At 40.9% G+C, this 16761-nt stretch overlaps 1 protein-coding gene across 5 annotated transcripts in view; it reads left to right on the top strand.

The window, feature by feature from the left end:
- KLHL13 (kelch like family member 13) overlaps positions 1–16761 on the top strand; it is a 197229-nt gene that overhangs the window by 141008 nt on the left and 39460 nt on the right. For all 5 annotated transcript variants that reach the window (XM_039244404.1, XM_039244405.1, XM_039244402.1 and 2 more), the window contains one exon: positions 13041–13182. In XM_039244404.1, the coding sequence (XP_039100335.1) occupies positions 13041–13182 (142 nt within the window). The remainder of the gene's footprint in view (positions 1–13040; positions 13183–16761) is intronic.

Genomic DNA, 16761 nt, shown 5'->3' with positions numbered 1-16761 from the left:
AATAAACTGTCGGGATTACATCAAAATAAAAAGCTTCTGCAGAGTGAAGGAAACAACAAAACTAAAGGACAACAAAGTGAATGGGAGGAGAGACTTGCAAATGGCATATCTGATAAAGGGTTAGTATCCAAAATCTATAAACAGCTCACACAACTCAACAACAAAAGAAACACATAATCCAGTTAAAAAGCAGAAGATGTGAACAGCCTTTTCTCCAAAGAAAACATCCAGGTGACCAACAGACACATGAAAAGATGCTCCACATCGCTCATCGTCAGGGAAATACAAACCAAAACCACAGTTAGATACCACCTCACACCTGTGAGAATGGCTAAAATCAGAAACACAAGAAACAAGTGTTGACAAGGATGTGGAGAAAAAGGAATCCTAGTGCACCGTTGCTGGGAATGCAAACTGGTGCAGCCATTGTCAGTATGGAAAACAGTATGGAGGTTCCTCAAAAAATTAACAGTAGAAAAAAAAATTAACAGTAGAACTACCTTACAATGCAGTAATCGCATTACTGGGTATTTACCCAAAGAAAACAAAAACACGAATTCAAAGGGATACGTGCACCCCTACGTTTATTGCAGCATTATTTACAGTAGCCAAATTATGGAAGCAGCCCAAGTGTCCATCAATAGATGAATGGATAAATAAGATGTGGTGTGTATACACACACACACACACACAGGAATATTACTCAACCATAAAAAGGAAAGAAGTCTTGCCAGTTACAGCAACATGAATGGATCTAGAGAGTATAATGCTAAGCAATATAAATCAGAGAAAGACAAATGCCATATGATTTCACTCATGTGGAATTTAAGAAACAAAACAAATGAAGGAGAAAAGAGAGAGAGAGAAACCAAGAGACTCTTCACAGTAGAGAACAGATGGTTCCCAGAGGGGAGGTTGGGTGGGGGGTGGGGAAAAAGATGAAGGGGATTAAGCTCACACTTATCTTGATGAACACCGAGTAAAGGATGGAACTGTCGAATTGCTGTCGTGTACAGCTGAAACTAATATAACACTGTATGGTAACTACACTGGAATGAAAATTGAAAAAAATAAGCAAAAATGTTTAAAGTAAATGGTTTTTACACATTACTCGGCTAGCAGTAGCAAAGGGGCATAGCTATCACTGTGTCTGAAAACAGCATACTCTAAAACAAAACAGTGGATAGTGTGTGAATAGATTTGGGTTTTTCATTTATTTTCTGATCATGAAATATATATTTATTTTGAATTATTTGCTGGAATGGGTAATAGGTTAAGGAGGGCTAATCAAAGAAGCTTTGAACCCGAGTGTGGGATTTGGATTTTGTTCAGGAGGAAGTGAGGAGTCATTGAATACTTTTGAGCAAGGAAGTGACTTCCAAAGTTATAAATACAGCCCCAGTATGTGAAGTAGCTATGCAGCAACAAATACGTAATTTATATTAATAACCAAATCCGAGTAAGAAGTAACAGATACCAGAAGTGTGGTGTGCAGGCAGTGACCGTGGCCAGAAGTGAGAGAGAGTCAGTGGTACTTTTGTTGACTGGACATGAGACACTGGGAAGCAGCAAGCAAGAGTCAAAGATGACTGAAATATTTTGATGATAACGATTTCCTTCTAGAATCCAAAATATCCTAACTATGGCTCTCTTGAACGCATGACACTTAGATTACTGAACTTTCTTCTGCCTGACCAGGCTTCCAGAAATGATCATTAAGAACTGTATAGTCTGGGGCGCCTGGCCGGCTCAGTCGGTGGACTGTGCGACTCTTGATCTAGGGGTTGTGAGCTTAAGCCCCACACTGGGTGTAGAGATAGCTTAAAAAATAACATCTTTAAGAAACTAAGAGAAAATAAAGTCTTTTAGAAGTGTGAAGTCAAATAGCTTTCCATTGAGAGTGCATTTAAAGAAACCCAATTTTTTCCTTCAAGTGGGATCTGTGAAAAGATTAGGTTTTAGAGATTTCAAATGACTTATTGCTTCCAGAAGTAGCTGGTATAGACCGGGTGAGTGAGAGAAGTAGTATTTAGAATGGCTTTTTCCAACCAGCTGGGTAGATTTTTAACACTTTGACTCTGTGCTGTCCTCACCTACTAGGTGACTCTCCCCTGTCTCCTTCTCACCTGCAGCTGAGAGATGGAAATTATAAGTTGGGGTGTGAAGCACTGCTTTTAAAAGACTGTAGGAAAGAAAGGAAAGGAAAGCTTTTCTCTTCTTGCTTAATATCCCTCTTTCCTGTTTATCTCGAACACATCAAGGCAGTCCTTCATTACTCCTTCACAATTCATAGGTAGCTTATGCAAAACACATACACACAGTTTGAAGATGCTCCAATGATCTTCTCTTTAAAATTCCCACTTCGGGACGCCAGGGTGGCTCAGCCGATTGGGTGTCCAACTCTTGATATTGGCCCTGGTCGTGATCTCACAGTTAGTGGGATTGAGCCCCGAGTCAGGCTCTGGGCTGACAGCATGGAGCCTCCTTGGGATTCTCTGTCTCTTTCTCTCTCTCTCTCTGACCCCACCCCCCATCTCACACTCTTGCTCTTTCTCAAAATAAATACTTTAAAAATAAATAAATTAAAATTCCCATGTAAATGACTGGCAACTGTGAATGCTTGTGTCATACTGTCTAAATGATATGCTCTGCATCTACCCTTTAGGAGTTCCATCTAGGAACACCTCTCTACGCCAGAAGCCATAATTTTCCTAAGAAGAAACACCTTGCCCCCAACGTGGCAAACTCTCTAGTGAATTTTATTTTGCATTTCCCTCCTCCAAAAAAACCCGAAAACCAAAACACTGCTGGGAAATCATTACTAATTTGATTAAGAATACTTAATATTTTAGGCGTGCCTGGGTGGGTGGCTCAGTTGGTTCAGCTCAGGTCAGGATCTCACGGCTCGAGAGTTCGATCCCTGCATTGGACTCTGTGCTGACAGCTCAGAGCCTGGAGCCTACTTTGGATTTCTAGGAATGTAGTAAAATGGTGGATCTTGATGGTATTTAAGAAACATCAGAAGCCATTTCTGAGGTTAAAAACTGCATTTTTGGTTGGGGTACCTGGGTAGCTCAGTCGATAAAGCATCCAAGTTTGGCTCAAGTCATGATCTCTCGGTCTGTGAGCTCTCTCCCTGTGTCAGGCTGTGTGCTGACAACTCAGAGCCTGGAGCCTGCTTCAGATTCTGTGTCTCCCTCTCTCTCTGCCCCTCTCCCACTTGCACACACACACTCTCCCTCTCTCAAAAATAAATGAACATTAAAAAAATTTTTTAACTGCATTTTTGGGGGGCACCTGGGTGGCTCAGTCAGTTAAACGGCGGACTCTTTGTTTCGGCTCAGGTCATGATCTTGTGGTTTAATGAGTTCAAACCCCATGTCATGCTCCACTTGCAGCCTGGAGCCTGCTTGGGATTCTCTACCTCCTCTCACCCTGTCCCTCCCCCACTCGCTCGTGTTCTCTCTTTCTCTCAAAATAAGTAAATAAACTTTAAGAAAAGCCTGCATTTTTACTTAGAATGTAACACTTGAATGTGTAAATAGGTGGGTGGACTGTAAATAAAGGGACTGTAAAGGTTGTTTGCATCTCCTAACAACTTGAGAAATTAAGGTAGGCAATGGTTATGTAAGCGTAGTAGAAGAAGGATAACTTCAAGTCTTCTAACACGTTTTGTGAAAAACAACCACCTTAATGGTGACACAGATGTGTACAAAATGGGAAACATTTTAATATGAACTATTATGTACATTTGACCCTTTGCTTCCATTGGCTCCTTATCTGAGATGAGCTTGAGAGAACGAACCCAAGTGTGATTCCCAGATTCGTTGGGTTGAGAGGCTATCCCGTGATATGTATATATTTGTTTGTGTTACCTTCCCCTTTCCGAAACATACTGGCCGCCATAGTGAGACATTGATTTGGTCACATCGTATTAAACATGTTATATTGAAACATGATCGATTCAGTCGTGAAATGTTTACCACGTTCATTGAAATAATGAGAGATGCCTGTAGGTCATTGCAAAATCAAGGTGGAGATCTGTTACATTTATTACAGGCTTTGGAGGCATCGAGGCAGTGGGACTCAGAGCTACCAATTATAATTCTTAAAACATGGAATGCAATTGGCTATGGCTTTGTAAGTTTAAAAGTCTTACTCTTTGGTTTTTTGGCCATGTTTCCTCTTAAAAGAGAAATAAACATTCCCTTAAGGTCTGGTCATGAATTATTGACTTTATAAAGTTCAATATAACTAGGAAATTCAGAGAAGGATAGAGTTTTTACCGCCTGATTAATGATCCTCCTGTGCCCAGAGAGACTTGTCTCAGTGATTTCTAATTGGTTTTGAGTTTGTGGAATCTGCCTTTATAATAAACTCAAAAATTGGATACCTTGGATGTTTGAATATTTAATAAACTGAAATTTTAGGCAGGCCTAAGCCCAGTTCTTTCATCACACACCCTTCTATTGCCATGCACCGTAGCTCAATAGTCAAATTTCAAAGTTGGTGAGCTCCAGATAATAGAAGTAAAATGACACCTTGGTGAGCACATCTTCTGGGAGCCAAAGCAAGAAGGTCCTTTAAAGAAAGTTGCCGGGGGTATTGGAGCTCCCATTCCAGTTTCTTCATGTGAGCATTGAAGAAGACCAAGGCATTCGGGTACAGCTAGACTTCTCCATGGCGGGGCTGGTGCTGGCGGTAGGGTGGATCACCCTTCCAGGGGGCTTCTGTGTGGCCAGAGGATTAGAACTACTATTTTTTCTGTGTCCTGTGAAGGGGGTTATTGACAGCGATGGGAACGCGTGCCATTTTCCCTAACTCATACCTACACATTGCCTCTCCCAGTACCACCATCTCTTACCTTCTGTGGCTTTAGGGCAAGGAAGCTTTGACCTAGTTAGTATACGTATCGCAGGTACGGAATCAGCATATAGGAATGCATTCTTTTCCCTACTCTTTTATCTCTACTTCAGGTGTCTGTGTGTGCATGTATGTATCTATATCGTTTATCACGGTATTAATAAGAAACGTGAAAAATGAGACATAATAGATGAGCCAAGCTTCTAAATGGAAGAATTTTCAGGTCTAGATACATGAGACCCGATGGAGTTTAACTGGCATATGAATTTCAAAAGATGAAGAAAGACTAAAGTATTGCAATATGGTAGGTAGAGGGAGCAAACATTAATTTTAAAGGTTTTCAGGGACAGGATTGAGGTATTTGGTGCGCATGCTTTTAGTTATCTAATGGAGTATCATTTGTCATTCCATTTGTTTAGCCCAATTCCCTCATCTGTGTCGTGGTGCTATTTCTGGGATAGTGATGGGTGGCCTTGGAATTCAGAATCTGTTCCGTTAAATGCTGATGCCAGTAGAGTTCTCCCTATATTTGATCTGAGTTATGTACTAAGATGTGCTACCTCCTTGCCCTGTGTGTGTTGGGAGAATGGCGTGAGAGAGTTTGAGCAGCGGTATTGTTTTTCTGGAAGTGGTAAAAGTGGGTAATTTTCGATTGAACTAATCCAACCAAAAAATTACTTTCCTCTCACAGAATGTGTCTTTCTGAGATCTTCCTTTAGACATGAAGCATTGAATTGACAATTGCCCTAGGACCTCTACTCTCTGCTGGTTTTCATTTATTTTTTTAGGCTTGGCATAAGGGGACCGTCGTGGGCTCTGGAATCAGACTCAAGTTCAAATCATAATTTGCCAGAACTCTTGGCGAAGCCTTAAACTCTCCGAGCTTCAGTTTCCTATCTTTAAAATGGGATTGTTAAGAGGATTAAGTAGCTCAGAGAATGTGTCTGGCACGATGCCTGGTCCACAGCAGGTGTTGGGGAAACGATCTTATTTCTATGTTAAAACTGACATCAGCTATTTATTAATGGGATTTTATTTTAAACGTGACAGACGCATGCATATAGAGAAGCCTCGTTGCTTTAGGAAATCATTTTGCAATCTGACCCTGTCACCTTGAACCTTTTTTCTTTTGTGGATTGTGATATTGCTGCTGCAGGACAGAAAGCCTTGTGAAGATTAGCCTCTATTTTATAGCGTACATGCTAACGATTTCCATTAGTGAATCCATTGCAAGTTGACAACAAGGTACTTATATTTATGTCACTAAAAAATAGAAATAACTAACCAAAGCTCTATCTTTCATGATTTCTTCCGGGCAAGCCCTTCAGTAAGAGAGATGTTCTCCATCGTTTCTTAAACGGCTCTTAATTTATGCCTTTTTAAGAAAAGTTGCTTTGATGTTTATAATTTCTTTGTGTAATGATGCTGTAAATGACATTTTAGTTGGGACATATCTTTACAAATAGTTGAAGCTTTTAAGTTTTTTTCTCTCTTTCTTCAAATTGAAAATACTGGGCTTATTGTATACATATTGCCTTACTTCATAAATCGGAATTCTTTCTGATTTTTTAAAAACAATTTCCCATTTTTTTTAATGGAAGCCGAGTGTGTGTGTATGCGTGTGTGTGGTGTGGTGTGTATCACCCAGCTTTTGTTTGGGAGGGATGAGGAAGGCTAGTTAAGACTGTAACTTTTGTGAGGTAGGAAGGCTAAAAATATCTTTCGCGTTCAATGTAGTACGCATACTTTGAATGTATAGAAAAATCAATGGGGAACAACTCCTCCCATCTTAAGTTTTTAATTTATTTCTCAAGGGTGGAAGGAAATACCTTGACAGATTTAGCACTCGATTCAAATGAGTATGGGAACAGGTGGCTACATTTCTCCCCCACCTGCCATGCAACTTTACCACAAGAACTGTTTCATTCAGCAAATGCCGAGGCTACAGACACTTCTCTGTTTCGGAGCACAAAAACAAATGGAGGGCGAGTACTTCTTTGAAGAAAACCTTTTTCTTGATTTTCTTTTTAAATTGTGAGTGTGACAAATATATACTCTCGTTCTCTGGGGGACGGGTGGTGGAAAGCACGAGTCAATACTCTGATTAACCAAGCCCACTGGTTGTCTTTCTCCACCATTTGCCATTCGTGGCTTTTATTTTTGCTTTGATTTATGCTTTGTTTTGTTATTGGGGGTGTTCTTGCCTACTAACCTCGGGTGCTGACTTTCAGTTATGATGATGCTGTTACTCGGAGAAATTGTTCTAGAGGAGTCGTGTTATTAAAATGCATTGTTGGGGACTGTCCGGCTGACTCGGTAGGCAGAGCATGCAACTCGTGGTCTTGGGGTTGTGAGTTCGAGCCCCACACTAGGTACAGAGATTACTTAAAACCATAAAACTTTAAAAAATAATAATAAAACACACTGTTGGGTTTAACCACTTTGTAATATAATGGTGGCAACCAAAAAGAAGTGCTACGAAGCTAATTAGGAACTAAATAGAGGAAAGTTCAAGGTGCTATTCATATAGTTGTACCTTTGTCGCTCTCTCCAAAATTAAAAAAAAACATGGGAGGGGTGGCTGGGTGGCTTAGAAAGTTAAGTGTCCGACTCGTGATTTCGGCCCAGGTCATGATCTCACAGTTCCAGCCCCATCTCCACTAAGAAAAAAAATCAACTGCATTTGCATGCTTTTTCATGTTAATAATTTCACAAAGCACCAAAACATCCCTTCTTCCTTGACAGAGATATTTGCCCTCACCTGGCTTTCTGTATCACATGATCTGGTGCTTGGAGTGGTAGAAAGCAAAAAACGGAGATGTGCCTTTCATCATTTATCAAGATGAGACATCATTTTTTAAACACAAAAGTACTCATTTTAGTGGATTTGGGGGGGTTCTGGTGGGTTGTTGTTGTTGTTGTTGTTGTTATTTGGTATGGAGTATTGGAAGACTCTTTGAGGCTTTGGAGCCAAATAATGCCGCAGTGAGACACTCTTCTCCTGTACTCACAGCACGTGCCAACAAACCCAGTTGCTATAGTGAATTCTGAGAGTACAGGTTCTTTATAGACCGGCTACCAAGCTAATAACCTCCACAGAGCTCTTCACTCTAGAAAACCTATTTCAGCCAGATTGACAGGACATCCATGCTGCAGCCTGCCTACCAGCTCAGACATGTAATGCATAGTCTTTCATCGTCCTGGTGTTCACTATTTAAAAAAAATGTGGCCATTTGATGGTTTTTAAAAATTAAGAATTCCAGGGGCACCTGGGTAGCTCAGTCCGTTGAGCGTCCGACTTCGGCTCAGGTCATGAGCTCCAGGCTCATGGGTTCAAGCCCCGCGTCGGGCTCTGTGCTGTACTCTGTACTCAGAGCCTGGAGCCTGCTTCAGACTCTGTGTGTGTCTCTCATTCTCTCTCTCTCTCTCTGTCCCTCTCTCTGCCTCTCTCTGTCTCTCTCTCTCTCTTTCCCTGCTCACACTGTCTCTCTCTCTCTCTCTCAAGAATAGACATTTTTTTTTTATTTAAAAAAAATTTAAAAATTCCACTTGGGTGAACAGCGCCACGTTGACAGCAGGGACTTAATACATGGTTGCACTAGCAATTTCTCTCTAAGTTTACAGGTTGAAAGTTTACAGGAATCTTTGCTCTAATTTGCATATTCTGGAATACTAATGAGGTTGACCATTTTCCATCCGTTAACCATTCACACTTCTATCCATATGAATTGTGTGCTCATAACATGGACACACGTTTTCCTTGGGGGTGATTTTTAAAGTATGATCATTTTTTTAGGCAAGATTACGACGCTAGCATCACCTTGTTAGCATGACAGTCGCTTAGACTTTCTGTTTCTTTTGTCTTCAAGTGTCAGTGCAAAGAAATAGCGTAGTTTCTGTGTGTTCCCCTTGACCACCTTTGCAGAGCTTTCGGGAAAATGATCAGTGCTTCTGTCTCTACTCTAACGCTCTTTGAAAAAGTCATGGTTCTCTTCGAACAAGCACAGTTGAGTGATTCATGTACACTTTGTGAAAGATTGCTTTTGTGCTCGGTGGTTGGTCATTGTTAAGAAAATAAGATTTGTCCAGCAATAGTGGGATGGGCTGGGGTGGCTTGATAGCAAATACACAGATATAGGAAACAGGTTTGCTTTTTGGACAGAAAATTGATGAACATACCCTCTCTGGGGAAGAATTTTATAGCATTGATGAAATGGGGCTATTTGGGCAGGATTTGCTTGATTTTTCTTTTTTTAAGTTTATTTTTTTATTTTGAGAGAGAGAGAGAGAGAGAGAGAATGAGAGAGAGAATCGCAAGCAGGCTCCACACTAGCAGCGCTGAGCCTGATGCAGGGCTCAAACTCACGAACCATGAGATCATGACCTGAGCTGAAACCAAGAGTCGGAGCTCAACCGACTGAGCCACCCAGGCGCCTTTGGACTTTGCTTGAATCTAAGTTAGCACGTAAAAGTGAATCCACATAGCAGATGTTTTAAGCAGAATTAGAAAATTATTATTCTCACGTGAATTTATATAGAACAAAAGCTCTCCTGCACAATTGTCTTATAAACTTCAAAGCCATTATCTACCTATCTCCTGTAAACACTTGAGTGTTCAAATTGTGGGGCTGGAGGAAAGCTGAGGTATTTTATTGTTAGGTAATCTTGGAAGAATTAATGGTAATTAATAATCCCACTGTGTTTCTTACTGCCAGCATTATCCTCATGTAGTCAGCCCTCAGACTGGGGAGTAATTGACAACACAAAATTGCTTTAGAAAAATTTTCCTAAGTAGGTTAATCTCTCTGTATCAAGTTTCTCAGTCTTGGCACTCTTGACATTTTTGCCTAAGTACATCTTTGCCGTCGAGAATTTTCCTGTGCATTGCTGGGATGTTTAGCAGCATCCCACTAGATGAAGGGAGCACACACACACCCTCGCAATGATGAAAACGGGCTCCCAACATTGCCAAACATGGGGAGCAGAGAAACAAAGTCCACTTCGTCCTCCGGCCCCTTCTGAGAACCGCTGGTCGTGACGCTGCTTTTAACTATAGGACTTAAAAAAAAAAAAAAAGATTTTTATTTAAAAGTTTTTTTTTTTAATATTTATTTATTTTTGAGAGAGAGAGACAGAGTCCGAGCAGGGAAGGGGCAGAGAGAGAGGGAGACACAGAATCTGAAGATACAGAATCTCCAGGCTCTGAACTGTCAGCACAGAGCCCGACGCGGGGCTCAAACTCACAGATCATGAGATCATGACCTGTGCAGAAGTCAGACGCTTAACCGACTGAGCCACCCAGGTGCCCCAATAATAAGATTTTTAAAATAATCTTTGTTCTGGGAATTACTCAAATAATCATTCCTTTAAGGATAGTTTTATATTATTGCGGCCTGGGCTTTGCAGAGAGGTTTTACCCCCTTGCAGTGCTGAAAAACAATGCTCTTCACATCCATCCCGTAAACTTAATGAAAAGAAGATAGAAGAGAATATCAAATCGGCTGAGAAGGTTGACATGGCACGTATTGTTACTGATGCAGAAATAATAGGAAGCGTTCGGAATGGTACAAAGTCAACATATGTTGATGAAAAGTCATAAAGAAGATGATTTTAGTGAAGGCTTCTTCAGCTTCTGAAGTAATTAATTAGAAAGCCAAGCATATTATCTTGCCGAGAAAAGGCCGTGTTTTCATATCCTGCTTTTCAATTTTAAGAGCGAGAGACAAATGACAAGTAAACAAGTTGTTATCTGTAGTTTCTGGAAAAAAAGCAATTGCCAGGATATGTCATGGGCGCAATGTGGCTTCAGCTTTATTCCTGTCCCTTTTTTATCTGTGGTTCTATAAAAATGATAATTGATGGTCATTTATGGCCCTGCATGAGAAAGAAGTGTCCACAAAAATGAGATTCTGTGTTCATTCAGATGACATATGTTAAAACTCTCAAGTGCTACGTTCTGTGCAGGGAATACAGAAAATCATAAAACATTCTGCTTGGATATTTCATTAAAATAATTCTGTCTGAATGGAAATTTTCCGGTTAGGGGATACCAGTCACCACCTCTGTTTCCCACTTTTCCAATTGATTCCATAATTTTAAATGTCTGTCTGCAAAAGCTGTTTCAAAGGGTATGTGAGTGTGTGTGTGCTATATGTCGTGTATGTAATTTAATTCTTTTTAAGGCTGTTTCTGAAATTAGTCGAAAGCTATATTCATTTTCTTTTATGCTTGTTAAAATCTTACTTAAATTATTCTCTTTATTAAATATCCATGAGAGTTGAATAAAACATGGTCATATATTATTCATTCATTTTTGGTTATACCATGGCTCTGATATCATTAAGAGGAATTGATGTCACCCTTGAGGCCAGAACTTTCGCTAATTATTATAGGATTTAAAACCATTTGGTTGATGTGAGGATTCAAAAAGCAGGATCTTTATTAAAAGTATGGTATAGTCTTCAGACTATTTTCTTGTTCAAACTGATCAATTGAGATTAGAGGTAGGGTAGATAACAAGTGAAATCTTTATGATAGTGGATAGACCAGAGTTAGAAAAACAAATAATTTGGAAGGCCGGGCTGCCTCAGCTGCTGGCGTGCACGACTCTTGATCTTGGGGTTGTGGGTTCAATCCCCATGCTGAGTAGAGTGCGTACTTACAAAGAAAACCTTAAAAATTAAAAAAAAAAAAAAAAAAAAACAATTCAACATGTAAAAGAGGTAAATAGCAAAAGTGGAGTTCTAGGACTTGAAAATCTATTCCTCCTCCTCCTTCCCCAGTGTCCATTTTAGCAGTCTGCTTCGTGAGTGTACAAACCCATTCACGGCCACCAGGCTCCGTGCCCTTAGATGATTCAGAGACGCTTCTGGCAACGTCTATCTAAGGTAGCGCAAGCTTGCTTGGTCTTTGGTAATAAAAGGTTGTACTGTGGTGCGTCAATTGTTAGTGTTACCTGAGGCTCCTTTTTAAGTACTTTGCATATTCTCTGTGAAAACAACCTGACCTGTTGAATGCAGGTTCCCCAGTCCTTTTTATGGACCCTGAAAAGTTATTAATGTAATATGTACATGGGCATAGCTTGCATTTATTATTTTTACTGTTTTGTGTCTTGGAAAACATGGAAATGCCACTAGACTGTAGCTATTTAACTAAATAATCCCAAAATGATAAATGAGAGATACTGCTAGGAAAAGAAATTCATTCACGTATAAAATTTTGGTTCTGTTGGGGACGGATTAGAATTATAACTAATGAGGGGCTCCCGGGTGGCTCAGTCAGTTAAGCGCTGACTTGGGCTCAGGTCATGATATCACAATTCGTGGGTTCGAGCCCCGCGTCGGGCTCTGTGCTGACAGCTCGGAGCCCGGAGCCTGCTTTGGATCCTGTGTCTTCCTTTTTCTCTGCCCCTCCCCTTCTCGTGCCCTGTCTTTCAAACATAAAATAAACATTAGAATTTTTGAAAAAAGAATCATAACTAATGACAGAAGAGGAAGCAGTGTACTAATATATCAGTTAATCTTTGACTTTTATTAACAAGATCTGTGGAGTTTAGAATCATACTAGACTTAGATTCAAATGCTGACCCAACTACTTTAATAATTCTGTGACCTTAGGTAACTTATTGAAACTTTTCTGGAACTCATTTTCCCTACCCTTAATACAAAGGAGATAATAATAGTACCTATTGCTTTGGATTGTTTTAAGGATTATATGAGGTCACGTGTGTAAATTTCTTGGCAAGTACCTGACACATAGTGACTATTCAGTAAATGATAGCTGTTGTTTTTCTCTTTCTAAAATTAGGTATTCCAAAGTAATTTTAACTGTGTTTAACACAATTTAATGTTACCGCTACCACAACAGTAGAATACCAAAAGCTATTACTCCGGCACTAAAAATACAAAAAACCCTTTGAGTATAGTCTTGAACCAGCTTTTAGGTTGATTTCTCACTCCTAATTTATCTTTTCCGACCTTGAAAAGCTTTTCCAAATATATGTCATTTCTTCTATGATGTAGAAGGGTATCAGCTAAAAACTCAATGAAACAAAATTCAGTATATGCTGTCATCAAATGATTGGCGCTAGCGACTGCTTATGTCCCTAAAGTCATCATTGTGAGTTATAGATCAACTTTTAATTACTGCCTCTCCTTCTGATTTATAAAACTCTTCAGATCTCTGGTGGAGGAGGAAGACCAACACATGAAATTGTCCCTTGGAAGCAGCGAGATGGGTCTGTCGTCGCATCTGCAGTCATCCAAGTCAGGAACCACACGCATCTTTACCAGCAATACCCACAGCTCTGTCGTGTTACAGGTAATCTAAGCGGTCCCTTGGGTCATCTTCAAATGGCCCAAAGAACCACCCAGGGTGTTGGTGACATGCGATGCGATAGTGGGGACCGAGGGCTGTGCCTGTGAGTGGACAGGGTGCCTACCTATGGGAACTCTCTGTACTTTCCCTTCCATTTCACTGTGAACCTAAAACTGCTCTTTAAAAAAAAACGTTTATGAATCATAACAAGAGCAAACAAACCTCAGAGAAGCAGCCTTGAGGGGAAAACTGCATGCCATCCTGATGTTAAAAAAAAAAAAGTCCCCAGGGGCCCCTGGGTGGCTCAGTCTGTTGAGTGTCTGACCTCGGCTCAGGTCATGATCTCATGGTTCATGGGTTCAAGACCCGCTTCGGGCTCTGTGCTGACAGCTCGGAGCCTGGAGCCTGCTTCCGATTCTGTCTCCCTCTCCCTCTGCCCCTCCGCTGCTCACACTCTATCTCTCTCTCAAAAATAAACATTAAAAAATAAATAAAATTTAAAAACAAAATAAAAATCCCCAGAATTCATTATTTGTTTTTGTTTGTATGAAGAAGGTCTTGCTCTTGGCCACTTTCTTAAAGAATGTTGGGTCTGGCAACATCGACTTTCCAGTTTGTCTCTGCCAATATAAATATCCCAGTGTCCCTACACTAAATTTTCTGGTTCCTCACTCATGGCTTGTTTTAACTGTCACCTTGTTATCATAGTTCCGAAGATCATATTTATTTGGTGTCTCAGCTCGTTGACAGTAGCAGGTGTGGGAGTGTAGGTAAGGACAGCGGGGTGTAAACACACTGGTACATGTAAGAGGTAATCAGTGCCACCAAAGGACGGAACGGAAGTACAGTAGAAAGCCAAGAACAGAAACCAGACATCAGAAACTGCAGTGTGGCTGGGGTGCCTGGGGGGCTCAGTCAGTTTAGCGTCTGACTTTGGCGCCGGTCATGATCTCACGGCTCCTGGGTTCGAGCCCCGCATCTGGCTCTATGCCGACAGCTCAGAGCCTGGAGCCTGTTTCGAATTCTGTGCCTCCCTCTCTCTCTCTGCCCCTCCCTAACTTGCTCTCTCTCTCTCTCTCAAAAATAAATAAATATTAAAAAAAAAAAAAAGAAAGGAACTGCAATGTGGAGCTAATTAGCATAAGGGTAAGCAGTTCCAGTACTTTTAACCTTTGTGGACACTCCCTGACCTCTGTGGGCATTGCTGCTGGATTAGAATACAATAAAATACTGGATGTCCATCAGTGTCTTCTATGTATAATTAAATTATATCAGTGTTCCCTCTAGTAAGATTAGAAAAAAAAAAGAAAAGAAATGTCTCTGCATGTATTTTCCAAAGGAGTCTCCCCTGGTGAATTTCATGCATGTTCCTGGTGAAGCCCTACCGTAGTCTAAGGCAGTGTGTAGGGTACAGCTTTGGTGGGCTGGGAAGTTGATGACACAGTAAGACAAGAGTCTTCTTGCTGTGTGGCTTTGTTGTGTCATGTCATTTCTCTGGGCCTCATTTGTCTCCTTTCCAAAATGTGGCTTGACTTGCAAGATCTCTAAATTCCATTCCAGGTCCCATCTGCAATTCAGTGAGATCATATCTTCCAATATTTTGGTTTGGAGTGGGAGCCGGGTTTTATGGTTTATCGGCTGGTGGCAGAAATGTGAGAGTCAGGAAGGAGAAGCTGTCCATCTCCCGGCATCACAATGCTATGAAATGCTTTAATTGTCAGTTAGTCAAGGCTTTGGGAAGAGAGAATGAGGGGCCATAACTAGAGGAGAAGTCTGAGGGGAAGAAGTTGTTTTTGTTATGTTAAAGTAGTCACTCTGAAGAAAAATAAAAAGAAACTCACCCCTCCACTATATATCTACCTTATCCAGTCACCTGTTAAAGCCAATGTGTGTGCTCCAGCTAATTAAAAAAAAAAGGTTTTTTAAATGTTTATTTATTTTTGAGAGAGAGACAGAGTGTGAGTGGGGCCAAGAGGGAGACACAGAATCCGAAGCAGCTCCAGGCCCTGCGCTGTCAGCACAGAGCCCGATGCAGGGCGGGGCTCGAACTCATGAACCATGAGATCATGACCTAGGCTAAAGTCAGATGCTTAACTGCTTAACTGACTGAGCCACCCAGGCACCCCAGCTCCTGTTAGTTTTCAAAATAGGCTTTAAACCAGGTAATGAAAGCCACTTTAGGGCAGTGATGGAGATTTAGAGCAGTGGTCCTCAAGCATCTCAGAATCACAAGGGGCAAGAATCCTATATCCTAAAACTGGTGGATGTGGTTGCACGTAGTATCTTGAATGTCCTAAAAACTGCTGAACTCTACACTATAAATGAGTGAGTTGTGTGGTATGTTAAAGTTACAGGACAATACGTATTGCATAATCCCATCTATTGGGAGAAAAAATAGATAATATATGTACATATATATGAACGTCAATGCACAGCGAAAGTCTGGAAGCATTAGGGCGCCAGGTAAATGTTGCCTTAACCCTTTCTGCCGTGTGCAATCCCTGCACCGTTTCATTTTTGTTACAGTGGACATATTCTTGTGTATAACCTGTGTAACTTATAAACTGTCATTGTTGGCAAAAGGTCTCTCTGCTGTCCTGACTACCAGTCCCTTGCGGAGTATTCAATAAAACTATCTCCTTTAAAAATTATATATGTATATAATATAAATATTATATATATTAATACATATCAAGTTGTTGACCAAACAAGTATAGCTGGGTCTTAGAGCCTTAGCTATATTACGTTTTAGTTCAGCCTTTGTTGGTCCAGGCTGGTGGAGGGAACAGTGATATGAAAGTAACTAGAAAGTTTGTGTCGAGTAAAAGTGATTTTTCATCAACTGACCTTTTTTTGGTTGTCATTATGCTGTTTCCTGTGGCCGCTTAGAGCTACCAGTCTCTAATGCCATCACAAACCTTTGCTGTCTTTCAAAGTCAGTTAAAAATGATGTTCTCACCAACTGAGACTTTTCCGTACCAGCACCAAGGGACAACTTTCTTCCGTATCTAATCTTAGGTGTGTGGTTGTCAAGGGAACAAGTTAGAGAAGTGTTTCATGTGTAAATGTTTTCATTGTTTTAAAATTAGCAGCCGTACAAACTTCAGCTCCAAAAGGCCTTCAGAGTAGCTGTGGGGGGAGGGGGGACACGGCTCCATGGGGAGAAGCTGTTTTCTGAAGTCTCACTGGGCAGGATTGCCCAGTGCAAGACTTGAGTGGGAAGGGTGTGAGTTTTGGCCCAACCTGGAATCCTAATTTTACCACTTACTAACTAATTATGTGACTTTGGGAGTCTTCTCTCCTCTCTGGGCTGGTTTCCTTAGCTCTAATATGGGTAAGGGATATGAGGATTAAATGCGACAATTTATGAGAAGTAAGATGCATAATAAATACCCATTTTGGGGTCCCCTGGGTGACTTAGTTGTTTAAGCTTCTGACTTCGGCTTAGGTCATGATCTTGAGGGTCTTGAGTCCCAGCCCCCCATTGGGCTCTCTGCTATCAGCGCAGAGCTCGCTTTGGGATCCTCTGTCCCCCTCTCTCGGCCTCTCCAATCACTTGTGTGTGCGTGCACTCTCTCTTTC

This window comes from Hyaena hyaena, unplaced genomic scaffold (genome assembly GCF_003009895.1).
Source record: "Hyaena hyaena isolate Hyena2069 unplaced genomic scaffold, ASM300989v1 scaffold_243, whole genome shotgun sequence".
Classification (NCBI taxonomy): Eukaryota; Metazoa; Chordata; class Mammalia; order Carnivora; family Hyaenidae; genus Hyaena; species Hyaena hyaena.
This window is presented reverse-complemented; position numbering and strand designations above follow the sequence as displayed.